The 27,912-nt window shown below is 36.7% G+C and overlaps 1 protein-coding gene across 4 annotated transcripts in view; it reads left to right on the top strand.

Moving 5' to 3' along the window:
• The window catches only part of PTPRZ1 (protein tyrosine phosphatase receptor type Z1), a 220,614-nt gene extending 193,918 nt beyond the window's left edge, over window positions 1-26,696 (top strand). For all 4 annotated transcript variants that reach the window (XM_077118719.1, XM_077118786.1, XM_077118848.1 and 1 more), the window contains 9 exons: window positions 4,544-4,679; window positions 5,961-6,107; window positions 16,371-16,464; window positions 16,775-16,848; window positions 18,592-18,720; window positions 19,599-19,745; window positions 23,237-23,379; window positions 24,113-24,248; window positions 25,744-26,696. In XM_077118719.1, coding sequence (XP_076974834.1) covers window positions 4,544-4,679; window positions 5,961-6,107; window positions 16,371-16,464; window positions 16,775-16,848; window positions 18,592-18,720; window positions 19,599-19,745; window positions 23,237-23,379; window positions 24,113-24,248; window positions 25,744-25,884 — 1,147 coding nt within the window. In that variant the 3' untranslated portion in view covers window positions 25,885-26,696. The remainder of the gene's footprint in view (window positions 1-4,543; window positions 4,680-5,960; window positions 6,108-16,370; window positions 16,465-16,774; window positions 16,849-18,591; window positions 18,721-19,598; window positions 19,746-23,236; window positions 23,380-24,112; window positions 24,249-25,743) is intronic.
• The last annotated feature ends 1,216 nt before the right edge of the window (window positions 26,697-27,912 follow it).

The raw sequence follows: 27,912 nt of genomic DNA on the forward strand, positions 1-27,912 counted from the left end.
CATGAAATATCTTTTCCCAACCTTTCACTTTCAACCTATGTTTATCTTTGGGTCTAAGATGTGTTTCCTGTAGACAGCATATAGAAGGATCCTGTTTTTTAGTCCATTCTGTCAGTCTATGTCTTTTGATTGGGAAATTCAGTCCATTAACATTTAGTGTTATCACTGTTTGGATAATATTTTCCTCTACCATTTTGCCTTTTGTATTATGTATATCATATCTGATTTTCCTTCTTTCTACACTCTTCTCCATACCCCTCTCTTCTGTCTTTTCGTATCTGACTCTAGTGCTCCCTTTAGTATTTCTTGCAGAGCTGGTCTCTTGGTCACAAATTCTCTCAATGACTTTTTGTCTGAGAATGTTTTAATTTCTCCCTCATTTTTGAAGGACAATTTTGCTGGATATAGAAGTCTTGGTTGGCAGTTTTTCTTTTTTAGTAATTTAAATATATCATCCCACTGTCTTCTAGCTTCCATGGTTTCTGCTGAGAAATCTACACATAGTCTTATTGGTTTTCCCTTGTATGTGATGGATTGTTTTTCTCTTGCTGCTTTCAAGATCCTCTCTTTCTCTTTGACCTCTGACATTCTAACTAGTAAGTGTCTTGGAGAATGCCTATTTGGGTCTATTCTCTTTGGGGTGCGCTGCACATCTTGGATCTGTAATTTTAGGTCTTTCATAAGAGTTGGGAAATTTGCAGTGATAATTTCTTCCATTAGTTTTTCTCCTCCTTTTCCCTTCTCTTCTCCTTCTGGGACACCCACAACACATATATTTGTGCACTTCATGTTGTCCTTCAGTTCCCTGATCCCCTGTTCAAATTTTTCCATTCTCCCTATAGTTTCTGTTTCTTTTTGGAATTCAGATGTTCCATCCTCCAAATCACTAGTTCTATCTTCTGTCTCTTTAAATCTATCATTGTAGGTATCCATTGTTTTTTCCATCTTTTCTACTTTGTCCTTCAGTTCCATAAGTTCTGTGATTTGTTTTTTCAGTTTTTCTATTTCTTCTTTTTGTTCAGCCCATGTCTTCTTCATGTCCTCCCTCAATTTATTGATTTGGTTTTTGAAGAGGTTTTCCATTTCTGTTTGTATATTCAGCATTAGTTGTCTCAGCTCCTGTATCTCATTTGAACTATTGGTTTGTTCCTTTGACTTGGCCATATTTTCAATTTTCTGGGCATGGTCCGTTATCTTCTGCTGGCGTCTGGGCATTTAGTCAGATTTCCCTGGGTGTTGGACCCAACAGGTTGAAAGATTTTTCTGTGAAATCTCTGGGTTCTGTTTTTCTTATCCTGCCCAGTAGGTAGCGCTCGTGGCACTCATTTGTCTGCGGGTCCCACCACTAAAAAGTGCTGTGGGTCCTTTAACTTTGGAAAACTCTCGCCGTGGGGGAGGTTCGCCAGCCGAAAGCTTGGAAGAGTGCCAATCCGAATCTCCCAGCCAGCCCGGGGATCCGAACGCGGGGAGGGTCGCCGGCCGCCGCAGCCCGGGAGAGTGCCCGTCTAAATCTCCTAGCCGGCCCGGGGCGCCAAGTGTGGTGGGAGGGCGCCAGCCGCCGTGGCCTGGGGAGGTGCACTGTTCCCAGCCGGACCGGGAAGCCACGTGTTTGGAAGGGACCCCGGTCGCCATTCTCTGCGGCTTGGGGATCTCCGATCCAATTCTCCCAGCTGGTCCGGGGGGGGGTTGCGCGTGGTGGGGGCGCCAGCCGCCGTGGCTTGAGGGGACCACCTGTCTAATTCTCCCAGCCGGCCCAGGAAGGAGGGAGGGAGGGACTCCGGCCGCCTGCCGCCCCGGCCCGGGGAAGCCCACGCCCCTCGGCAATCTCACCGGAGCGGGTTCTCCCAGCCAGTCAGCCGTTCCAGAATGGGGTACGCTGTCTTCTTGATCTCTGTCTTGGCTGCGGGAGCTGTTCTGTATCGTTTCTACTCCCCTAGTAGCTGTTCTGGAGGAGGAACTAAGACCCGCACGTCTTACTAAGCCACCATCTTCTCCGGAAGTCAGATTCTGGATTTTTATCTTGTTCATTGGGGTTGGCCATCATTTCCTGCTTCTTTGTTTTGTAATCTTTTGTTGCAGACTATACAGTTTTATATTTTTAAGTGTTAACTTTGGGATTTAGTTCCTTAAATTTGTACCCAACTTGTGATAGGATAGAAATTACTTGAATGCCAGGAAGTAATCAAATGCGGCATCCAAGGCAAAAATCCCCTCTCACTCTCTCTGCAGATTGGCTTTGCTTTGTCTGGTGGCCTTCTTCAAAGCTTAGCCCTCCTGTCAAGCAGATCAGTCCAAGGCAACTGGGAAGTGAAAGGTCCTCTCTGTCTTATCCAAGCCTGCCTGGAGCCAGAGCCGGAGTGCTTGCTTCTTCTCCTGGGCCTGTGCTTCCTAGAAGCCCCAGGAATTCCCTGTTTATAGTACACAGGAATTTGAGTAAAAGCCTACTCTATTCCCTTTGGAACAGTCCTTCTCCTCCTCCCCCCCCTCCTCCTCCTGGGTGAGGCAGTCATGCACCACTGCCCCAAGCCATTTCAACATAATTGTTTCTCACACTGTCCCAAGTCTGTGTCTGCAAAGGCCTTCTCTGTGCTCAGGACAGTCTGAGAGGACAAACCTGAGACAGAGCCCTGTTCAGTCTCTCAGGCTTCTATTGGATAGGTTGGCACTGATATACATGCACCCCAATGTGCACACAGGGGCCACTCTGCTTCCTCTCGAAGAGGCTTGGGGAACTCCAGCACATTGGAGTGCAGGCCGGCTCTACTCTGTGTTGTGGAGGGAGGGCAGGAAGGTTCAGGAAGGGCATCAGGAGCTTTCTTCTATGGCATTTAAATCTGTTGGCTTGTTTCAGCACTGTCCAGCTAATGCAGCCTTTTAATTGTTTTCCTTGATTTTGAGAAAGGTTACTGTCATTAAGTTTCCTCTGCTGCCTTTGTCCCAGCAGCCTTAGAACAATGACCTCCCTCAAATCTAGCCCCTAGCAATCTGCATTAGCTGATCAGAGGTAGAGATCTGGGATCAGACTACACATCCCTGGAGTTTGGAGAACTAGTTCTTTACATCCCACCTCCACCAGCATGGTGAGCCAGGAGCCGGAGCCTCAGTCCCACTGCTGGCAGCTATGAGGCTGGGGGCAGGGAAATGGCTGCCATTGTAGGGCGGGTGAAACCCATGGGTCTTTATTGTAATTTATCAGCCTCTTCCTCCTTCTCCTCCCTGGATGGTACACAGTATTCCCTAGACTCTGAAATTTCAGAGTGGTTGATTCAGATAGTTCTGACCAGTTCAATAATTGTTTTGGTGTAGGGACTGATTCCTGGAGCTTCCTACTCTGCCATCTTCCCACAGTTGAAATGCTGCAATTCATTTTTGCCAAAGTATTCTTTTTATGGGAAGTTAGGGGTGTTGCATGGTCTAGGAATCGAACCCAGGTCTCCTGCATGGAAGGTGAGTGTTCTACCACTCAACCACCCATGCACCCTTGCCCAGGTACTTTTATTTCCAAGACTGAGGTGATGAATAGAAATAATGACATTTCAGAGGAAGAGAAAAGAATATTTTAGATGTTTCAATAAAATATTTTTCAACTAAAATAACAGTAGCAGTTAACATTTAAAGTGTTCACTGATGTGCCAAGCTTTATGACCGCACAAATCAAATTTATTTCTGTATACAGGAGTTTTGTCAAAGCAGTATCTGTGTTTTTTGCAGAAGCAAATGTTTTCCTTTGATAGGCAGCTTATCTAATGCATTCTAATTACCTTTATCAGGAGTTGTCCTCAGACAAAGTTTGAGAGACCTATCTTAAGCTTTTTAATCTGTTAGCCTGACAATAAGCTGAGGAAAATAGGAAGATGCAGGAAAATAGCTCTGAAGGTCAGGGATTGTTTCTTACCAAATGGAGAAGGACCAGGGTATTGTGCAGAGCAGGTGCTAATTTTCCACTCTAGCATTTCCTGCTTGTCAGAGCATATGAAAAGAATCCGTCTATGAATTCTGTCCCTCCAGTAGAGGCTTTGAAGAAGTTGATAGATAATGGCCCTTTAGAAATGACTGAAATTATGCTTTGTTCCTTGTGATCTCACTGAAATGATATTTTCAGCTGAAAACCTTATCAAATTATTTTTCACATTAATGTGGAAACCTTTACAAACATGTCTATCTGGCAGTACAGACCCAGGGACCTTTTTTGTTCAAGGTTTAGTGAAGCCGATGCTTTCATTTTTCTCAGATTAAATGTCTATTTGCTATGCTCTGATAATATAACATTTTTCATTGTATAACATATAATGAATGATATATATAATTATAAGAAAATGAAAAGTCTCCCACAGAAGTAGGTTGTTTTGCAGTTTGACCCATAGTAAAAAAAAATTAAAGAGAAACTTTTCATTTGTTGTTTGAAGCAATGCTACTGCTAAACTGTTTACAATGTTGGAACGCTGTATCATTCATTATGTAGTCACTATAGCCAGAAGTGACCTGTCTTCAAATTTATTTTATGCTTGACATTGAACTTTTTTTTTCTTTGTACTTTCTTCAGTGCTGGCGTTGGAAGAACAGGCACGTATATTGTGTTAGACAGTATGTTGCAACAAATTCAGCACGAAGGGACTGTCAACATATTTGGCTTCTTAAAACACATTCGTTCACAAAGAAATTATTTGGTGCAAACTGAGGTATGATAAAAAGGATACATTTATTCACCTAAGGGTTGGAAATGCCACTAAAATGCCAATGTAGGATAGACCAGAGTTTTATTTCCAGGCATATACAAATAAGCCAGTTTTGTCACCAAATGGGAAATATTTTTAAAATTATATTGGTCACAAAGAAGAACAGAAAAGGAGTAAGTAAATAGTCAGTACTCATCCTTGCTAGCAAAAACTTCATGTGTTTTTTGTATATGTAGTCAATGAATGGATTCTTTTTTTTTGCTTAACAAAGTGTGAATTATACTCAAATTATTTCCCTGTTTAGGCCCATAGCAGCTTTTCCATATATGACAAAGGGCAAAGTGTGCAAATCTTTATTTTATTTTCACTGTGTCTAAATAAATGTAAATTGAATATAAAAACTATAGATGATGGCTTAAAAGTAATCTGAAATGTATGGTCTGATATCTCATCAGCTTGTCTTATCCACAGGCTTTTTTTTTTTTTTTTGGCCTGGGCAGGCTTGAGGAATCGAACCTAGGTCTCTGGCATCACAGGCATTTTTATGTGCTTTCTGGCCTAGAATGAATCTCAAGCCTGAAGTCTTCTTTATAATATAAAGTTTCTGTGGTCCTTATCACCCAAGTGGAACAGCGGACAGAGCTAAATAATATTCATTCTGAGTCTACAGAGTTGTTTTATGTCATTCAGGTGATAAATCTTTATTACTGCATAGTATTTATGCAGCACGCTACTTGGTGCAGAGTGAGCTTACAAACAAACCAAACCACCATGCCCTTAAGAAATTGACCATTCTAAATAAATAAGACAAGGCAAGAGTCCGATATGTCAAAAAAAGAAAAGACCTATTGAAAACAATGTATAAAAATGAGTTAGGCTGCAAATGGCCGGTAAAAGGAGATTTGGAGTTTGACAGAAGTGGAAAATTCATCAGAAGTATAGAAGTCAGGAAATCCATGTGCAAATGTGAAACTGGGTCAGGGATTTGAAAGATGGGCATTGACGTCATTGCTTTGCCTCCCCAAACCTTCCTGCCTCCACCAGATAAATCAGTACACATTAAATTAAGAGGTGAGGGATTAGAAGAGGTTGTGCTATCCCTCGACTGTCTCCTTTCTTCTATCTTTTTGACAGGTATGGTAAGCAATTCTTTGTGTCTTATCTCCTATTTTGTAGAACCCTCATTGCCTGGTAATGGAAAGTACTACTTTTGTACCTAGATATGTATAAAGAAAACACGAAGATAACTTAAAGTAATGTTCCTTATTGTCATTGTTTTGCCAGGAACAATATATCTTCATTCATGATGCCCTGGTTGAAGCCATACTTAGTAAAGAAACTGAGGTGCCAGACAGTCATATTCATGCTTATGTTAATGCTCTCCTCATTCCTGGACCAACAGGCAAAACAAAGCTAGAGAAGCAATTCAAGGTAAGTTCTCTTGGAAACCTCTTGGATGTCCCATAGAATTGAATGTTCCCACACCCTCTCAATTGAGTCTCCAAGGCCATGAGGATGGGTTGAGAGCTTTGTTGGCACAATGGCTTTGTATTTGAACTACCTTATTCTTTATGATAGGTAACAAAGCCACACGGTACATTTCAAGGAGGACCTTAATTTTGAGAGGAAAAGTTCTCCAAAACCCTAGTCTAACTTTTATAAATGCAAACTTGGTCCAGGAAAGGAGGGCACAGAGCATAACGGAATGAACAGGCAGGATTTATAATACAAACTACATAAGTGTTCTTTTTTACTTTGAAAAAAACCAGACCACTTACTGTGAGTGCTGTGGCTCAAGCTGTTTGTGCTGCTCTTTGGAAAAATCTATGTCTCACTTGAAACCCTTGGACTTGAGCAGGCCACACTAGAACAATAGCTTCTTCAACCTCAGTTTCTCCCACTCACCATGTTACAGAGCACTGAACTAGAGAGGAGAGCATATTTTGTTCAACATTGTGCATCCCACAATGCTAGCTCTCTGACTTCCAGAAATCGGCTAAGCAAAGAATTCAGAAAGCAGGTGTTGCCACACCTGCCAACTGGCTCGGGGTATTTGCAGAGTCATGGCTTTCCAGAGGAATAGGAGTTATGCTATTTGCTCCACATTATTCCCGTACTAACCTCTCACTTCCCAGAATTCCCAGAGAAACAAGTCCAATTTCTGAAAAGGAATAGCTAGAAAGGATTTGGAATACTCTGGAAAACCAGGAAAGTTAGCACCCCTCAAGATTGCACTTTTTTTCTATGTCCCTTAGCCTACAACACAATGGCTGTTAATCACTATAAAATCCCTATGACCTTTGCCTTCACCTTAGTCACCATCTTTTGTGCTTTGGGAGGAGAAAAAGAAAGATTGAGGGTGAATGCTGAGAGTAGAAAGCTCCTGTCAGGAATACTTAAATTTTGTACTCAACCAAGCTTATCTGAGTCATAAAGGACAACTTTATGGGGAAAAAGAAAAATAGTTCAAGCTCAGAAACAGGTAATAATGAAATGTAAAATAGTAACATTGGGTAGTTAGAATAGCTTTTCCGTTAATAGAAAGAAAAAAATGTTACCCATTATCAATAAAATTCTCATTTAAATATGATCAACCTCCTATGCAATAGCATAAAAGAATTGATAGGCCTTAAAGTATACAACACGGGATTGAAACTGAAATACGGAATGTAAGGTCAGAATCCAATTAAAAAGAGAGAGATCTGTCTCTATCCCTGTTTACATCATAGAAAGGGAAACATTGATATGTTATGCATTCAGTAGCCTATAAAAAAAATCATTCAAGTTTATCCATATAAAATTCCCCATGAATTAAATAGCTTGTCTATTTATCAAATACATATCAGACACCTAAACTAGGTACCAGGCTTTGTAATTGGTGCTAGGATACAAAAATTAAGTAAAAAAAAAAGAAAGAAAGAAAGAGTATACCTGGTGCCACTTCCCTACTCTCATGTTATTTACACTCTAGTAGGATGCAGAGTAAGAAAACAGACAGATGCAAAACAATATGCAAAGTGCCATTACAGGACAGGACAGAACAGAGTGTTGTAGGAGAACGGGTAAGGGGTACAACTCATCAGGGAGGAATGGAACACAGGTTTGGTAATTGAATGGACACAGCAGTGAAAAGAGAAAAGAGACAGCATAACTACTCAGTGTCTGTCTTGCTCAGCCTGGACGATGTTGATATCATTGATTGGATTGAGGGCGCAGGAAGGAGAGGAGCACGCTTATGGGGTGTAGTGGAGAAGATGAACAGATTACTTCTGAACATACCTAATTTTGAGATACTTCCTAGGATTCCCAGTAAAGATGTGTAGTCAGTGGTTGTATGTATAGGTATCAAGTTCAAGAAACAGGTCAGACCTGGAGAAATGAATTTGGGAGTGATCCACTTAAAGTGGTAACTTGAAGCAATGGGATCCAGATAAGAGAGCTAAAGGAGTGGGGTATCTCAATTAAGAAGACTCTGAAAAGATTCTCTAAGAAAAAATACAATTAATGAATGAATGGCCAGTCCACAAAGAAAAGGAAGAAGAAAGTATCATAGAGAATGCACAAATAAATAACATTAAAATTTAAAAAGAGATAAAATTACAAATATTTTAGAGATGTTTTTCTAAACATAAAAGAGTACTTTGAACATATCTGTTACAGTAAATTTGAAAGCATACATGAAATGAACAATTTTAGGAAAAATATAATTTAAAATACACTAAAAATGAAATAGAAAATTTGACTAAACCAGTAACCATAAAAGAAATTGAATTAATTACCAAAACTCTCACTTCAAAAATGAGCAGGGTCAGAAGAATTTAAGGTTGATTTTTAACAGACTTTTAAGGGATAGAAAATCCATTTAAGGATTACAAGTGGAAAGCTAACATACGTATTTTACTAGACAAAAATAACTTTAATATCAAAACTGTACAAAAGAGAATACAAGAAAAGAAAACTACAGGCCAGTCTCATTCATGAACTTAAATGCTAAAATCCTATTTAAAATATCAACAATTCAAACCCAGCAGTGTATTTTTTTTAATTATCTTGACAAGTAGAATTTATTCCAAGAATGTTGATTTAACATTAGAAAACCTGAACATATTTAGTATAGAAAGTGTATGATCCTCTCAATAGGTGTAGAAAAAAGTAACCCATTAAATTCAATACCATTCATGCAAAAACTCTTAGCAAACTAGAAATAAAGGGAAACTTCCGTAAACTTATAGAAGGCACCTACTATAAGACTACAATAAACATCATATGTAAAAACTAAGCTTAGAAATTTTCATATTATATTCAAAAAAAGACAAAGAATGCCAGGTATTGACACAGTTATCCAACATTATACTGCAAATCAATTTGAACAAGAAAATAAAATAAAATGTATAAAGTTAGAAAAGTATTTACAGATGATATGATTGTCTACATAAAACACCAAGAGAAACAAAAGTGAAAATATTGATGTTTAGAGTTCAACTCATATTAGGATTCAAAAAATATATATAAAGATCAATATTATTTAGCTATGAATGATCAGAAAATATATTAGAACAAAATGCCAAATCAACAACAAAAAACAGCATCAAAAACTCTATGATTTCAAAAAAAGTAAACTTAACAAAATGTGCAATATGATTCCAGATTATAGAACTAAATTGAAGGGCATAAAATTAAGCCCAAATAAATAGATACAATGTTCACAAATGGAAATTTTGTTAAGATATTGATTCTCTTTGAACTAAATATAAAAATCTTAACACAGTACCAATCAAATTCCTAGCAGAATTTTTCAAAGAAATAAAGATCGAATTTTAAAATTAATATGGAAAATTAAAGACTCTAAAACATCCAAAGTAATATCAAAGAGGAAAAGATAAGGAATAGAAATTTGTTGTACTATGTATGGAAGACTCATTAATCATTGAAGCAGAAAAATAAATCAACCAGGGGAATCATGCACATGCAAAACTCTGTTTTGTGGATACAGACATTACAAATTAGTGAGGAAAGGACTAAGCAATAAATGACACTGGAGAGATTTCTATATGGAAAACAGTAAAATTAGATTCTTATCACACATCAAAAACTTAAACATATTCAAGATGGATTACGTACCTGTTTCTGTTTGCTAATGCTGCCAGAATGCAATATATCAGAAATGGTGTGGCTTTCACAAAGGGGATTTATTAGCTTGCAAGTTTACAGTTCAATGGCCATAAAAATATCCAAAGTAAGGCCCCAACAAGAGGATACTTGGTTTCTCTGTCACAAGGGAAGACACATGGCCACTCTGCTGGCCCTTTGCTCCTAGGTTTCGTTGCTTTCAGCTCTTAGTTTCCAGTAGCTTAGTCTCTGAACTGTCTGTCTCCAGGCATCTCCAGACGTCTGTGTCTGAACTTTCTCCAAAATGTTTCCCCTTTTAAAGGATGCCACTAAACCAATTAAGACCTACCTTCAATGGGCAGGGTCACTTCTCCATCTAATCAAGAGGTCACACCCACTGTTGGGTGCGTCATATCTGTACGGAAACAATCTAATCAAGAGGTCCCACCCTACAAAAGGTCTGACCCCACAAAATTGGATTAGGATTAAAATGTTATAGCTATTCTGGGGTAATTACGAGTTTCAAACCAGCACAAAACCTAAAGGTAAAACAAAACTCCATAGCTATTATAAGAAAATATTGGAAGATATCTTTTGATGACTTCAGGATAGAGAAGCACTCCTTAAAAGAACATAAATTGTGGAAGTCCAAAATTAAACAAATTGACAGTTAAATGTGTGTGTGATTAAAGAGAACAAAGACATTTGTGATTTTTTTTAATGAGCTGTAGATTTATATTCAAAACATCAAAAATTCCTACAAATTAATAAATAATAATGAAGTAGAAATGTGAAAAGCAATCATCAAAGAAGAAATCTGTATGTCTAATAAACCCTGAAATTCACAAGGTAAAGAAAGACAAATCAAAACTTTTATACACCATTTTTCACTTGTCAGACTATTAAATATTAAACAGTGATGGTCCTTAAATTCTCTATAGAAACCCTTGCTTGTGTGTACAATAAGAAATATAGAATGGATATTTGCTGCTGTGAACTTTGAAATTTAAAAAAAATGGAAATAACCCAAACATTCACTAGTTGAGGTATAACTAAATAAAATGTAGATTATTCATATAATGGAATACTAAATTACAGAAGAAATGAATAAAATATAATTAAGCTTGATAGAGAGATAAGTTGGTAGAGCTCAGAAAAGGTAGGCTGAATGAAAAGCAAGTTTAGAATGATGAATATAGTTTGGCAAATTGAGAAAAAAATACATAACTATAAAATTTTCTAGAATTCATTAATATGTGTATTAGAAAACCATAAAAAATACACTGGTAAATAACACACCAAATTCTTGACAGTGGTTACCTTGAACAGAAATGAGACTACAGGAGATGGTCAGAGGGCATCTCAGTCCTATCTGTAATGTGCGAGGTGTTCTCTTTAGAAAACAAGCAAACAAACAATCTTTTGAAGCAAATATGAGAAAAGGTTAACATTTGTTCATTCTGAGTGGTAGAAATTTAGATGTTTGTTTTAGCAATGCTTTGCATTTCTGTATTTTTTTAAAATTTCTTTAAAAAATCAAAGAATGGGAAAACATACTGACTCAGGAACAGCAATGCAATGAATTGCTAGGAAATTTAGAGATTGAGTTCTTGTGAATCTTTATATAAAGTACATTTGATAACATTATGGACACTGTCTTTACATATGGGCATTTTAATTGTTTATATTTTGTTGATATATATTATATATTCACATAGCATGTGATCATCCAAAGTGTGCAGTCAGTGATCACAATATCAACGTATAGCTGTGCTTTTATCATAATAGACTTTAAAAAAAAAAAATAACATGCACACAAAAAAGCAATACATTTCAAAGCACATCACCTTTAGTTGTAGAACAGATTTCAGAGTTTGATATGGATTACAATTCCACAATTTTAGGTTTTTACTTCTAACTACTCTAAGATACTGGTGACTAAAAGAAATATCAATATAATGATCCAGCAATCATACTCATTTGTTAAACCCTACCTTCTCTATATAACTTTGATCTTTCTCCCACTCTTTAGGGGTATTTGGGCTATGCCCATTCTAACTTTTTCATGTTGAAAGGGGATGTCAATAATATGGGATAGGGGATGGAACTAGTTGATGTTCTGGAGAGGATGGCCCCTCTGCATTTCAGGGCTTATCTGGTCCAGGGGCCCATCTAGAGGTTGTAGGTTTTTGGAAAGTTACCATAGTGTGTGGAACCTTTGTAGAATCTTATATAATGCCCTAGGTGTTCTTTAGGATTGGCAGGAATGGCTTTGGTTGGGGTTTGGCAAACTATGATAGATAGCAATGTCTAAGTGAAGCGCGCAAAAGAGTGACCTCCAGAGTAGCTTCTCAATTCTATTTGAACTCTTTCAGCCACGGATACCTTATTTGTCACACTTCTTTTCCCTGATTTGGTCAGGATGACATTGTTGATCCCACGTGCCAGGGCCAGACTCATCCCTGGGAAATCCCACACCGCCAGGGAGACTTTCACTCCTATTTGTCATGTACCTGGAAAGGACAATGATTTCACTTGCAGAGTTGGACTTAGAGAGAGAGGTCACATCTGAGCAACAAAAAAGGTCCTCTGGAAGTAACTCTTAGACATACCTGCAGGTAGGCTAAGCTTCTCTGCTATTTATGCAAGCTTCACAAGAGCAAGCCTCAAGATCAAGGGCTTGGCCTATTAATTTGGGTGTCCCTAAAGTTTGACACAGTATCAGGGATTTCCCTGGTGGTAAATTTTAATACTTCCATTATTTTTCCCCCATCCCTCAAGGGACTTTGCCAATACTTTTTAATTATCTGCGTAATATACTCTGGGATGTATCCAGGCATTACATTAGGCTATACAGGGTTAAAGCCCCTCATTCTTATTCTGGGCTCCCTGTGTTTGGATTGTTTAAATGATCTCTCCAGTCAGGTTGAGTTAGATTATGTGCTACAGAAAATTTAGGTTCTGGACAAAATGAAGCTTTTTCCCTCTGGTCTCAAAGAGTAGATGAGGTTCTAAAATATGGACATGTCTTCCTTACCCTTGTATTCTGAAGTCCAACTTGATCAACTTCATTCTTATCTCTAAATTCCAGGCTATACATATATGAATATGACATTGTTGATCCCACGTGCCAGGGCCAGACTCATCCCTGGGAGATCCCACACCGCCAGGGAGACTTTCACTCCTATTTGTCATGTACCTGGAAAGGACAATGATTTCACTTGCAGAGTTGGGCTTAGAGAGAGAGAGGTCACATCTGAGCAACAAAAAAGGTCCTCTGGAAGTAACTCTTCCAGAGTTTTCAGCCTATCAGAATCCACAAATAACAATTACTACTCCAGACTAAATTTGACTACTGTATGAACTTACAATCTAGGCCCTTGTTTTCTTATAAGTATTTTCTATATGAAACCATACAATATTTGCTCTTTTGTTTCTGGCTTATTTTTGCCTCACCAAATTTCCCACAGGTTCGTTCACAACGTTGCATGCCTCACGACTTCGTTCCTTTTCATAGCAGTACAGTATTCAATCATATATATACACCATTGTTTGCCAATCTATTTCCCAATCAGTGCATCCTTCAGTCACCTCCATTCATTGGGCATCATGTATAATGTCCAAAGTCAACAGTTTATCGACACTCTCAATTTTAGATAATTTCATTGTTCCCAAGAGACAGATACACATGGTTTTACTGTAGATTTAGAAGACAGCCTTCAAACACTAGCTTCCACAATTCATCAGAAGCATTCCGTAGAGAGCTAGGTTAGCTAATTGTGATTCATAGCCTCTACAGTTCTACAAAGGCAGTAAACTTGTCAGTCTTGCTCATTGTCACATCATGAAGGCTGAGCTTTTTGGGTACTGACTAAGCATTTGCTGACTGAATAAATGAATGAATATATTGCCTTTTATTATCTAATTTTTTTTGTAAGTATATTTTTAATGGAACACAGCTCTACCCATTTATTATTTACTGTCTATGGCTGATTTTGCAGTATAACTGCATTTTGAATAGTTACAACAAAAACCATGACCACAAAGTATAAGTATTTATTATCCAGCCTTTCACAAAAAAACTTTGCTAACCCTTAACCGAATTTAATACAATAGTAAATTGTAGAGAATTTTGAAGAATTCACAATTGCATGTCGTTTTATGAAATATTAGATTGCTCCTCTTTTGTTGGTTCAAACAATAAAAAATAAATAAATAAATTGGACCTCATCAAATTTTAAATGAAAGAGTCAGAAGGCTTTATCATGAAATTGAAAAAACAACCTACAGAATGGAGACAATATTTGGAAACCACATATCCAATAAGAGCTTAATATCTGGAACATATAAAGAAATCCTCTAACTCAACAAAAAGACAAACAGCCCAGTTTAAAATGAGAGAAAGATTTAAATAGACATTTCTCCAAGGAAGATATATAAATGGCCAATAAGTATGAAGAAGATGCTTAAATCATTAGCCATTAGGGAAATGCAAGTCAGCCTCATTGAGATAACAATTCACGCCCACTAGAATGGCTGCTATTAAAATAACAGAAAATAGGGCAGGCCATGGTGGCTCAGCAGGCAAAGTTCTCACCTGCCATGCCAGAGACCCGGGTTCGATTCCCAGTGCTTGCCCATGAAAAAACAAACAAACAGAAAATAGTAAGTGTTGGAGAGCATGTGGAGAAATAGGAACACTTGCTCACTGTTGGTTGGTTGGAATGTAAAGTGGTACAGCCACTGTGGAAAACAAGTTTATTGGTTCCTCAGAAAGTTAAGTATAGAATTACCATATGATCCAGCCATACCACTTCCATGTATGCACCCAGAATAATTGTTAAGCAGGAACTTGAACAGATATTTGCAAATGGATGTTCATAATGAGATTAGTCACAATTGCCAAAGGCAGAAAAACCTTAGGTGTCCTTCAGTAGATGAATGGATAAACAAAATGTGGTATACACATACCATGGAATATTATTCAGCCAGAAACAAAGAATGGCATTCTGATACATGAGTCAACATGGATGAACCTTGAGGACATTATGTTGGGTGAAATAAGCCAGATACGAAAGGACAAATATTGTATGAGTTCACTTATATAAAATTGCTATCATACACAAATTTATAGAGCAGAAACCCGAACACGTTTTACAAGGAGTCCTGGGTAGGGTAAGATAATGGGGAATTAATGCTTAATTAGTATGGAGTTTCTATTTGGAATTACATAAAAATTTAGGTAATAAGTGGTGAGGATAATAGCACAACATTGTGAATGGAATTAATACCACTGAATTGTATATTTGAAAGTAATTAAAATGGGAAATTTTAGGTTGTATGTATGTCGCAAAAATAAAAAATTTTAGAGAACCATATAACTCTACAACACAGTGAACCCTAATATAACCTATGAACCAGAGTAATAGTATAATTATAATAATATTGTTTCATCAATTGTAACAAAATTACCATATTAATGCAAAGTATTAATAACAGGAAAAACTGTGTGAGGGGGGTATATGGGAACTGTGTACTTCTACATGATTTTTCTGTAAACCTGTGACTTTTTTAATTAAGAAAAAAATAGTGCATTTTCAAAGACATTTTTTGCTAATAGAAGCATGTAAAAAAGTTAACAGATTCAGGTGGTCCTCAATCTAAAATGATGATATAAATGGATGAATTCATCAAAGCAAGTTTAAGTCTATCCAAGTCCATTAAATAATAATTTGGAAGCAGAGTTAGCTGGGCCAGATCTGAATCCTGTCTCTGACACAGGCTGTTTCCTGGTCCCTCCAAATCTCATTCTTATCCCTGGAATGGCAGACAACAATAGAACCTACCTCCATGGGGTCATGATATTTAAAAGAGAAAGTGTATTTAAAATGGTTTTCATAGGGTCTGCCACATAGTAATCTCTCACTCAAATTGTTTTTTTTTTTTTACTCACATTTAATTTCAGGTCTAGATTTTATGTATGTTGATTAACCACTCGTTAGTCAAAGCACAAGCTTGGGGTACCAACAGAATAGGAGAACCTTTAAAATTAAAAAATGTTTTGAAAAGATATTTGACATTTTCAAAAACATCAAAATAATTATCATAGGAAAAATCAGGAATTTCCTTAACTTTTATTATATTTATTTTGTGTTCTACAATTTCTTTATTTTGAATTGTATGTGGTCAAGGCATTTGAAAGATTTCATCCGACTCCACTTTTTTATCCCTAATATCATGCAGTATACCTCCAAACTGCACTGTGCGATTTAAGGAGAGGAAATGGAGTGTAGACATCTAAAGAGGGAGTCACAGGGAAGAGCCTCTCAACCCTGAAAGTCAAACTAAAGAGACTTCTCTATGTTTTTCAGTCCAGTGTAGAATGTAGATATACAAGAAAGTGTGCTAAAACAAGGCTTAGTTCAAGGAATTCTTGGAAAACAAATAAGATACATTTTTTGGTCAGTATCAGTGTGTGTGCGTGTGTATGTATGTGTGTGTGTGTGTGTGTGTGTGTGTGTAGGGGAGTCTCTTTAAGTGGCTTAATGAAATAACCTGTATTTTTTCTTGACTTTCTTTTCCCAGCTCCTGAGTCAGTCAAATATACAGCAGAGTGACTATTCTACAGCACTAAAGCAGTGCAATAGGGAGAAGAACAGAACTTCTTCCATCATCCCTGGTAGGTTATGTTGAATTGTGAATAAAGTGTCCTTTTTTAAAAAAATAAAAGCTTTTTAAGGAATTTGGCTATATTTGTACATCTTGGAAGAAATACTATATAGCTTTTTCTAGTTATGTCTCAGTATGTGTAATATAATTATCTAAAAGAACCATACTCCCTTGAGGTCTCTTCTAAAAAAATGTAGAAAATTAGTTAAAGATCAAGGATACTCACCTTAAGAAATGCAGCTGTGTTTTGCAGTGGGGGGTGGGGTGGGAGAATCAGTGCTGTGAGCAGGGTTATTGACAAAGAATATTCTGTTTTGCAGTGGAAAGATCAAGAGTTGGCATTTCATGCCCGAGTGGGGAAGGCACAGACTACATCAATGCCTCCTATATCATGGTAAGTCAGAGGAGTCACTCAGACTGCCTTCCAGCCAGTGTTTCGATAACCAAAACCAGAGTGGGTTTCCTGGAGCAGTGACTGTTAACTACAGCATTCCTTGGTGGAAATAAGTCCACAGCAGCAAATAGAATGACAGCATCTTCTGGTGTTTTATATGTACTTGGTACTGTCACTAACACAAGCACAACAGATAAGTAGATGCAGGGACCCAAACCCACCATTCAAGAAACATGAGTAGATACAAAAACACTCACCCACCTAAGAGGCTCCATTCTCCTCTTTAAAGAGGCAGAACCCTGAACAGGGCCCAGGATACAGCAGCTTCTGCAAAACCCAGTCTCACTGACACTGCCAACTGACCCTGCCATCTTTTGCAGCAGAGCCCCACCCTGAAAAGTCAGTTCATTAGGAGACTGGATTTCTAAAAGTATAATTAATTTGTCCTGCCATTTAAGTTTTCCGTGAGAGAGATAGGTGCTTTAGTAGCTGTTATGCAACCTTCATTATATTTCAGGTTAAGCAATCATAAAGCTTGGTTTCAGGTGAGAGTCCTAATTCCTAAGCTAAAACTTCTGTTCCATTTATCTAGCAAAGAAATATTGAGAAATATCCATACGGGAAGAGAGTGATATCTGGTGGTGGTGCCTGAATGCATGCCACACTTCAGATGAGCTCATGGGGCATAGGAATCGGATTTGAGAGTCCCTAAAGCAATAAAGGTTATAAAACTAGGATGAAATCATGATTAGTCTCATAGCACCCAAAAAGAATTTATCTTTGAGATTGAAATAACTTGTATAGAAGCAAAATGTGTTTTGTGTAAAGTGCAAATATAAAAATGACCCAATTTCTAATTGGTAACTTACTGTAGAATATCAGAATTACCCAGTAGTTCCTACAAAATGTAATCCATTATTTGAAGAGATATTTCAGTTTTTTTCTGTTGAAAGTTGCAGCTCTCACAGTTTGAAAACACAATTTCTGCTGGCATCATTCCTTATAGGAGCAGGGCTTTGTTTGGCCCACCAAGGATGGTGCTTCTGTTGGGTGCAGGTTCTGCTTTAATTAAAAGTAGCTTTTTGATTAGAAGTAGCTCTCACTGATGCAAATGTTCAAAAAAAATGATCATGGTGATGAATACACAACTATGTGATGATATTGTGAGCCACTGATTATAACCATGTCAAGAATGTTTGTGTGTCTGTTCACTATTTATAATAAAAGTATTTTTTTAAGTAAAAAAAAATCTCGTGGCATCTTTCAGAGGCAGCCAGGATGTCAAACACCAGACCCTGCAGAGAGGTCTGAAACTTGGTACTCTGCCTTTGGGACCAAGTACACTCTCATATGGCTATCCATTCTATCTAGTGTAGGTGACCTTTTCCATAAGCCATTTTGGTAAATCTACTTCTAGAGATGATCCCTGTATAAACTTGAGCATAGCATTTAACTTCTTAAGCCTTAGTTTAATTATCTGTAAAATGAGGAACACAGTTCCTATCTCTGAGCATTATTGTGAGGAATAAATGACTTAGGGGAAGAAAACTCTTAGCACTATACCTGGCATATAGAAAGTGCCCAGTGATTATTAATAATAATAATCACTTTATTATTTATAGTCCCAATAAGAAAAAAAAGGACTAAGTTTGATTAAAGATGAATTAAATTGTCAATGTTTTTCTGAATGTTTAGACTTATATGGCAGAGCAGAAAAGCTTTCTCTTATGCTTGGTTTTGAAGGGTTATTATCAGAGCAATGAATTCATCATCACCCAGCATCCCCTTCTCCACACCATCAAGGATTTCTGGAGGATGATATGGGACCATAACGCCCAGCTTGTGGTTATGCTTCCTGATGGTCAAAACATGGTAAGTCCCTTAGGTCTCTTTTAACACTTTTTTTTTACAGTGAATTTGTCAGGTCACAAGATAATCTATAGCCAGATTCTGGAATATCAGCAAAGTAATTTTTTTTTCCCAACTGAGGAGCTAATATCACTGGAAACTTACCTTCTTCACTGTTTGGGCTTGTTTTAGCTACACAGTCTCCAAGGTCTAAAACTGCTGAATGACTTCGTGAAAGTCAGTGAAAATTAACTTAAAGTATTTTATGACCCTGCTTAAAAAAATTAAGATTTCAACCATAAATGAAGTCAGTGCCACATGTTTCTGTTTACATTATTAAAAAAATGACAACTTAGTGATATTTGGAGAGTCCCCCCAGTTTAAAAAGATCCTTAGAAACACATTTAAAAAAAAGATTCATTTGAGAACACAGTGAACTTCTAGTATGTGAAGAAGTTTTTATGTTAAAAAAGCAGGAATACTACATTCTCCAGAAGTAAGGAAAACTATACTTCATTTAGGGTTTGCATATATATATTTAAACTTGAGGCTCATCCATAAAGTATACTGATCGTTTCACATGAGGCAGGAAATTGCTGTGTTTCCTTAGAATCATTAAATGGTCTGTACTCAGTTATCAGTTATAGAAGCAACAAGTTTACCATTGTTGTTGATAAACCAAGTCAATAAAAAAATGAAGCCCTGGTTCGGATTCTTAAATGTAATATTTTGTTCTGTACATCACTCTAATTTAAGGCACCAGGAAGCTTCTAATAGTAAATGCTGGGACACAAAGAAAAATTTGAGTTGAATTTTCTGAGGCAGCCAATTAATTTCATTTTGCCATCTGACCTATTAATTATGTTATTAAAATCCAGAATCTTCTGATTTCAATCCTCCAGGCAGAAGATGAATTTGTTTACTGGCCAAATAAAGATGAACCCATAAATTGTGAGAGCTTTAAGGTCACTCTTATGGCTGAAGAACAGAAATGTCTTTCAAATGAGGAAAAACTTATAATTCAAGACTTTATCTTAGAAGCTACACAGGTATGGGCTTAATTTGTATTGCAGACTTTTCATCTTAAGCATGTGTAAAATATAGGCTAATTTAACTGTCTTTTCTAGAAGTAAGAATAATGAAGGAATCTGATTTCATGTGGACTAGACAGAGTACCACAATAATCAATATTTGCTTACTGGTCATTTTCATTTTCAAAATCTTACAGAATCATTAAAAATGAGTCATCAGTCTTCACTATATTACATTGTTACTGACTTCTACATATGAAGGAAATAAAAGATTTCTCTCATACTCCAGAAGAGTTAATGATAGAACCTAAACTGAAAATAAAAATAATAAAAAAATAATTTCATTAACCCTAATATGCATGTCTTTAGTCAATCCCTTACCTGAATTCTCCTAAGTAAAATGGAAATAATATTTTCTACCCAAACTAGCTTACTGCTCTTTATGATTTTCAATGAGCTGTTAGTGTAGAACTGCTTTGAAAATGTGCAGTAATGAATGAAGATTGTTTTACTAATCTACAAGGCTTTGAGATGAATTCTTTGTCAATAATTATTGACAGTAAAATACTAAAAGATACTAATAGTGATGACTGAAGCATGTGAGATTCAGAGTTCCTCCACAACTGGAGAAAGATTAAATCACATTCTAGATGGTTTAAATATTTCACTTTGTTATACTGTAATTCTGAAACTGGCAAACCATATATATGTTATATAAGAAGAGTCACTATTCTTCAGATTATTCAAATGACTTAAATATATAGACTGGATTGTGTAAATAGATTAATTACATAAAAACTATAGCAACAGAATAGTTTCCATCTGATTAAAATAAAACCATGAACATGTTGATTGTAATCCCACCGATGAGCTATGTGACCTTTTCTTTTTTGTAAAATGAAGGGCAGGAACTAGAAGGCTCCTAGGGTCCCTTTGAGCGCTTGAAATGTTCCATGCTAATTTCCATCTGTGACTGTTTCCTAAACATTTCAGAAGCACCCACTCAGACCTGCTCTCTCATGCCCTCTTCCCATCCTTTTCCAGTTGATGTGTAAGTTTATTATGAGAGTAATGATCATTAAAGGCCCATTGTCTTGTTGTATTCCTTTATCCTAATCACTGATCCTGTCTAATATCTGGCTTGGCCTTATGTACTCAGCACAATTTTCCTCCAAATAATATGCAGAAAAATATTTAGAGAATAAGCATTCATAATTGATCTCAAGTGATTATGTTTCATCTACCTAAATCAGCCATTATAGACACCTTGATCTCTAAGTGATCAGCACTATTTCTAAAATAATGGTCAAGATTGAAATGGGTAGTTTCTGAAGCTCAGACATTTATAGGTCCTTTTCCCAAAATGTTACAGCATTTGAGGTCAGTAGAAAGAGCCTATGCTTTGGACCAGAATTCCCTTCACAGTGTCCAAGGAGGTTTAGATTAATCCACTGAGGTCAGAATATAGCATTTATTTGTTTTTTATAAGGGCTATTTTTAGAATTTATTAAATAGATTTAAATGAGTATTTATATAATATATTTGGTATTAAAATGATACATGAGCTGTATGCTCATCCCTGAGTTCAAGAAGAAGAACATGACCTTCACCTTTGAAATCCTCATTTGCCCTCCATCCCATTCTATTCCTTCCAGTATGAGAAGGAATAATGTTCCTTATTTGTTTTTTGTTTGTTTGTTTGTTTTGGGGGTTGGTTTTTGCAACAAACAGTGCTACTTTGTATATTTTTAGAATCTGGAAGATTTTCTCCTGGGTACACCTGAGTAATTCCTTGCTGGGTCATTGAATTATGAGCATCTTCAACTTTACTAAGTAATGCCAATTGTTTTCCAAAGTGGTTGTACTAATTTACCCCCCATTCAAGAGTATATAAGTGATTTGAAAGCTCTACAGCTTCATCAATGCTTGTGGTGGAAATACAGTGATATCTCATGGTGATTTTAGTTTGTATTTCTCTTGCTGCAAATAAAGTTACACATCTTTACATAAATATATTGGCCATTTGAATTTCATCTTTTTTGAAGTATCTGTTCATGATTTTTGCTATTAGGTTATCATTTCCTTATTGATTTGTGGGAGTTTTTTTTTATATTTTGGATACTAATCCTTTGTCAGTTGCGTATGTTACAAATTACAAATACCTTCTTCCAGTTTTTGATTTGACTTTTTTACTTCCTGATCTTCTTTTTCAATTGTGGAAAAAATAACATATATACAAAAAAAGCAATACATTTCAAAGCACATCACAACAATTAGTTGTAAAATAGATCTCAAAGTCGGTATGGGTTACAATTCCACAATTTTAAGTTTTTCCTTCTAGCTGCTTCAAGACACGGAGACTAAAAGAAACATCAATATAATGATTCAGCAATCATGCTCATTTGTTAAATCCCATCTGATTTTTTTGATAAATTAGAGTCATGTGAGCTTTTTAATCATTTCCTTTCTGGCTTTTATAAGCAAACAACCATTTGTTGTCTTTTTAAATAGTCCTTCTAACTCTGAAGTCATAAAGATATTCTCCTACATTGTTTTCAGAATGTTCTATAGTATCACGTGGAATTTATTTTTTGTATTCTTTTCTTGTGAAACAAAATATTTCATTGTTTTCATTGTGAAGAACTATTGTTGTGGCATCATTTGTGGGTCAGTAATGCCTGTTCAGTTATAAATCAAGTTTCCATACCACTATAGATTTGTTTCTAGGATCTCTATTCTGTTCCACTGGTCTCTTTGTCCATCCCTCTTCAAGCTACAGTGTCTTAATAGCTTATATAATGCTTGATATCTGATAAGCTAATTCTCCTATCTCTTCTTTTTCAATAGTATCTTTGCTCTTTTGGTTCTTTGAGTTTCTACTTGTAATTTAAGGTCTACTCATTATTTTTAAATGTAGGCTATTGTTGAGTACACTTCAGGAAACGGAATCAGAGGTTTAAGAGATTTAAGCAAATCACAACTGTCTGGACAGTTAAGGAAGAACCCAGACTTGAAATTAAACCTGAATCTCCACCCTCCTTGCCAGTATTTCCCCTACTGTGTCAGGCAGTCCACTCCTTCCCTTAGTTAAAACTGAATATTGCTAGTATTTCAAAGAGGACCATGATACTTTCAAAACAAATTTTACATTGAAAATTTCTTTTTGTAAATTTCACTTTAGCGTCACAGGCACATCTTTGGTACCTACCATAGTTTCATGGTTTATGAGCATTAGCATGATACACCCACAGATAAGATTTATTTTTTTTAATTAAAGAAGAGATTACATTTCCTCACCTTACTAAGTACATCTGTACGTGGCAAATGTGACATCACAGCTAATTCTTCTTCCCATGATGAAGGATACTACAACTACTGCTGCTCATTCATGCATGCCATTTGGTTTTATTATCTTACATTGATTCCTAACTTTTCAACAGCTATTCCATTCATAATAAGCTGTCACTGAATGTGACTCCCAAACACTGATTTTTTCCTTCTTCTTCTAGGATGATTATGTACTTGAGGTGAGGCATTTTCAGTGCCCCAAGTGGCCAAATCCCGATAGCCCCATTAGTAAAACCTTTGAACTTATAAATATTATCAAAGAAGAAGCTGCCAGCAGGGATGGACCCATGATTGTTCATGATGAGTAAGTTCCAAATTTTAAATCATTTTCCACCTAAGCATTCTCTGGGTGTACATATAATCCTACAGTCCTTGTAGCTACCTAATGCTGTGGACCAATTGTAGTGATTCTACCAGGGTGGATTTTCTGCTTCTTATAGACAAGGTTAACACAGAATTTGTTTCACCTCATATGGACCTCCTGTTGAAGGCACAAAATGGTTAGATGATCATAAGAATCTGCTCTTGCATTTTGTCCTGAGAACACTTTCATAAGTCAGTGATTTAGCACTTGAACTTTTATAGGGGCTAACCAGAGACATTTCTCAGCCATTGAATTCCTGGGACAGGAGTACAATTGCAACATTCTTTATTTCCAGGAACAGGAATATTTATAGACTAGCTCTTTCCCAGATTGTGTTATGAACAAATAAAAATGCATATATTATGTATACATTATATATGATGCATATTATGTATATTATCACCATGTTCAAACCATTTTTTATTTGCCAGCCTTTTCCACAGTATAAAAACTAAAAATGCTCAAATATTAACCTTCTATGAAGTGTTCTATTACTAACATCATGAACATTTGACAGTGTTTCAAATTAAACTATAGTTCTCTGCACAAGTTGACGAGAGACAGTACAATAAAACAATCGGTGTTTTTACTGCAAAGTTGTCAAGATTGCATGCTCTGAGTCCCAAATGTGAATGCTTGATTTATCTTAAGTGTCCCTTCCCTTTGCTACAAGGCATGGAGGAGTGACGGCAGGAACTTTCTGTGCTCTGACAACCCTAACGCACCAACTAGAAAAAGAAAATTCCATGGATGTTTATCAGGTAGCCAAGATGATCAATTTGATGAGGCCAGGAATCTTTGCAGACATTGTAAGTAATAAAGTGGTAAATCAAACTTTTTATTATTTGAGTACTTACTCCTTAGAATCTGCCACAATCCTTCTTATCACATATCAAGAAAGATCACATTGTGATGTAGTTTTCAAGCTGAATTACAAGGTATTCAATTCACAATCCGTAGAACCAGAACAACAAACATAAAATTTTAAGTATATTTTCCAGATAATTGATGAATAAAATCATTTTAAATCTCATCTGTGCCTTTTTGCAAGACACTAATTCTGAAAAATATCTTCAGTAGAAACACCTTATTGACTTATTAACCAGTGGATAAGTCAAGGACTTATTAACCAGTGAAATAAATAGCTATTTTCCAGGGTTTAAGTTCCTTCTACCCTCAGAGAACAGTCAGAAGACAGACCTCAAAGACCTGAATGTTAGAACTGTTCCCTCTTTTCTCAAGCCAAATTCAGTTTCTGAATTGAGCAAATGGGTAATTCTTGGATAGTTTAGTAAAAGGAGGTAAGTGTAGAATCAAAGAAGGGACTTGGCACATCTGGAGAGCTAAGTCCCAACTCTGAAATTAATTTGCATATTTTTTATCATTGTAGCAACAGGGACTGTATACACGATAGGGAACTTAAGTAGCACAAATTCCCCAACAGGAGAGGCTCAAATGAGTATGGAGGAATAGGCTTGCTTTCAGCTTGCCGGTCTGTGTATGTAGATGGGCCTTATAAAGGTTCGTCTTCCATGCTCCAGCCTGGACCAGTTGACCAGAGGTCAAGGTAACCTTTGCACACATACAATTCAGAGGAGCACTCATTAAAATTCTCAGGACAGTTGAATTGTGTCAAGTTTGTCCTGTGTGGAATTGCTTTCCAGAGAATGAACGTTAACCCAAATTTAGAATGCATTTAATGATGCCCCTTTTCACATGTGATCCTGATGATTTTCTGGTCTGATGTTAGTCATTGGCTCAAATTCTCTGCGGCTGCCTCCCCTGCCCCTATCAACAGCGCTTGACATTTCATTCTGTTGTGTGCCTCTACTGTGAGACCACAGCAGGGCTCTTGCTCACCTTTGCTCAGAGCAGGGTGTAGGGCCAGTCAGCCTAGCCTGGTAGAGTGTGAAGAATACTTGGTATTACGTATGTATAACAATTGCTTAGTGCCAAAGCCCTCCCCACCCCCCATCCCCCACCCACAGATTAAATCGGTATCAGAACTCTATATTCACATCACCATCTGATCCCATGAAGTTTATGCATAAGAATGTGCTTATCTCTGGCAAATATACATGGAGCCAAACTTCCTAGGTCAGTGGATGATGGCTAATTGAAAATCCACTTTAAATTGATCAGAAAGAGACATCGATATAGATTGTGTACTTCTGCGAAGTGTAACAGAGCCCTTAATGCAGATGCCATCAATGCTTTTCTGTGAAGAGTGTCAGACTGTCTAAAAATAATCCTTCTTTTTATAAATGCATGCTTTCAATATTACCTCCCATTCTTGTTTTCAAGGAGCAGTATCAGTTTCTCTACAAAGCGGTCCTCAGCCTTGTGAGCACGAGGCAGGAAGAAAATCCTTCCACCTCTCTGGACAGTAATGGCACAGCATTGCCTGATGGAAATATAGCCGAGAGCTTAGAGTCTTTAGTTTAACACAGAAAGGGTGGTGGGGAGGGAACCCACATCTGAGCACTGTTTTTCTCTTTCTAAAATTAGATGGTAATCTAATTTTTTTTTCATTTCTTCTGTTATCTGTTTACTTCCCATCACCTGATATAAACTCTTATGGCATAAGAGTCTGCTGACAAATTTACATCATTAACAATGTGTGCCTTTACTTCTTGTAATTCACTTATGTTTGAACTAAAATGATTGAATTTTACAGTATTTCTAAAAATGGAAATGTGGTATTTTTTCTGTATTGATTTTAACAGAAAATTTCAATTTATAGATATTAGAAATTCCCAACGATAGAATACATGTTTTTAGTGTCAGATTTTTAGCTGTGTTTGTAGCATTCATGATGTTTGCTAGATATATAACTTTTAATATAGACAACTGTAAATAAAACACTGTTCTTGCTATGATATTCAACATTTTACAATTGCAGTATTCTCCTAAAGTAAAAATAATCTGATACTTACTGTAAATACTGCTCTAGTGTCTCCGTGGACCAAATTTATATTTATAATTGTAGATTTTTATATTTTACTACTGAGTCAGTTTTCTAGTTCTGCGTAATTGTTTAGTTTAATGAGATAGTTCTGTATCTGGTCTTCCTCTACATGTCTTCTGATATTGATTTATGTTATCTAAGTGATTAACTCTGTTTCAGCATGTAATTCTAAGTTTGTGGAAAATAGAAGTATGCTTGTTTTGAAAGATGATGTTTTTATGAGAATAACACCTTACACAACTTGTTTAAATGGTTTTTATTCAAGGTATTGCAAAAATAAATATAAATATTGCCATCAGTTTGCATTTACTTTTGGAGTGTTGCGCTAAAGCACGTGCAGCAGATTATAGATTATAGATGCATCCCATTAGGATGATGGAAGCTGACAATAGGCCAGTGGGATGGGGGATGGTGTTTAGAGCCGTGGTCCCCAAATTATCCATGTAGGGTACCCACAGAAATTTTAGGTTTTGAGAGAGAAACACAACAACATCTGCAAACCCTGCCCAAATTACTATTAAATTATTGGTAAATTATCCGGACCTATATAATAAATAGAACAGTTAAATCTTTCTTTTGGTTAGGGGAGCTATGAAAATGTTACTAAAAAATTAAGGGCACCATAAGCCAAGAATGGTTGAGAACCTTTAGTTTAGAATCCAATCAGGAGTTAGAAGTAGACAGATTCACCAGTTAGGAACTCCAATAAAAGAAATGGTCAAGCTAAGCATGGGGTTGGAAGTCAGGTGAATAACAAGAACCAGAAGGATATAAATCCCGGAGAATGGAACAAGGTAAGAGGTCCTATGTTAAGGCAAGTTGTCAGACACAAAGAACTGCGTGGGGCCAAAGCACAGGATGGGTAACAAACAGACTGTGATACCTAAAACAGCGTCCTGCTTCAGCAAGGAGCATTTTGTAACACTGCCTGATGAAGAGAGTACTAATTCCCAAGAGTGCCCAGCTCAAGTCCAGAGCAGGAGGCCAGGAGAAGCTTTGTTTAAGCCAGTGGTTTTCAAACCGTGTGCCCTAGACCATAGCATCAGCAAAACCTGGAAATTTATTAGAAATGCAAATCCTGGGTTTCCATCACAGATCTGCTGGATCAGAAACTTAGGTTCGGGCTCAGCAAGTCAATGTGTGCTAATGTTTGAGAACCATGGCTCTACAGCAACAGTTCAGGGAGATTATAGTTTCCTCAAATAGTATCAGAAATTTTCAACAAATCTTTAAAAGTGAACTAGTTAATTTAATTTCTTGAATTAAATTAACTTTTTAGGGAAAGTGAGGTAAACTACACACTTGTCAAAATAGGCAAAGCATACTCTTTTATTATAGTTTATAAACCATAGTGGATTATTATCTACTTACTTGCTAATTGCAAAATATTTTGGCACATTAGAGCTCCTCCTCATTAGTACAATATCGGTATGTTGAAGAAGATGATATTAAATGTTAAGGCATATAAATGAAATGCACAATACTGGTTTTAAGAATTTAGAAGT

The sequence above is a fragment of the Tamandua tetradactyla genome, chromosome 1 (genome assembly GCF_023851605.1).
Source record: "Tamandua tetradactyla isolate mTamTet1 chromosome 1, mTamTet1.pri, whole genome shotgun sequence".
NCBI classification, from domain to species: Eukaryota; Metazoa; Chordata; class Mammalia; order Pilosa; family Myrmecophagidae; genus Tamandua; species Tamandua tetradactyla.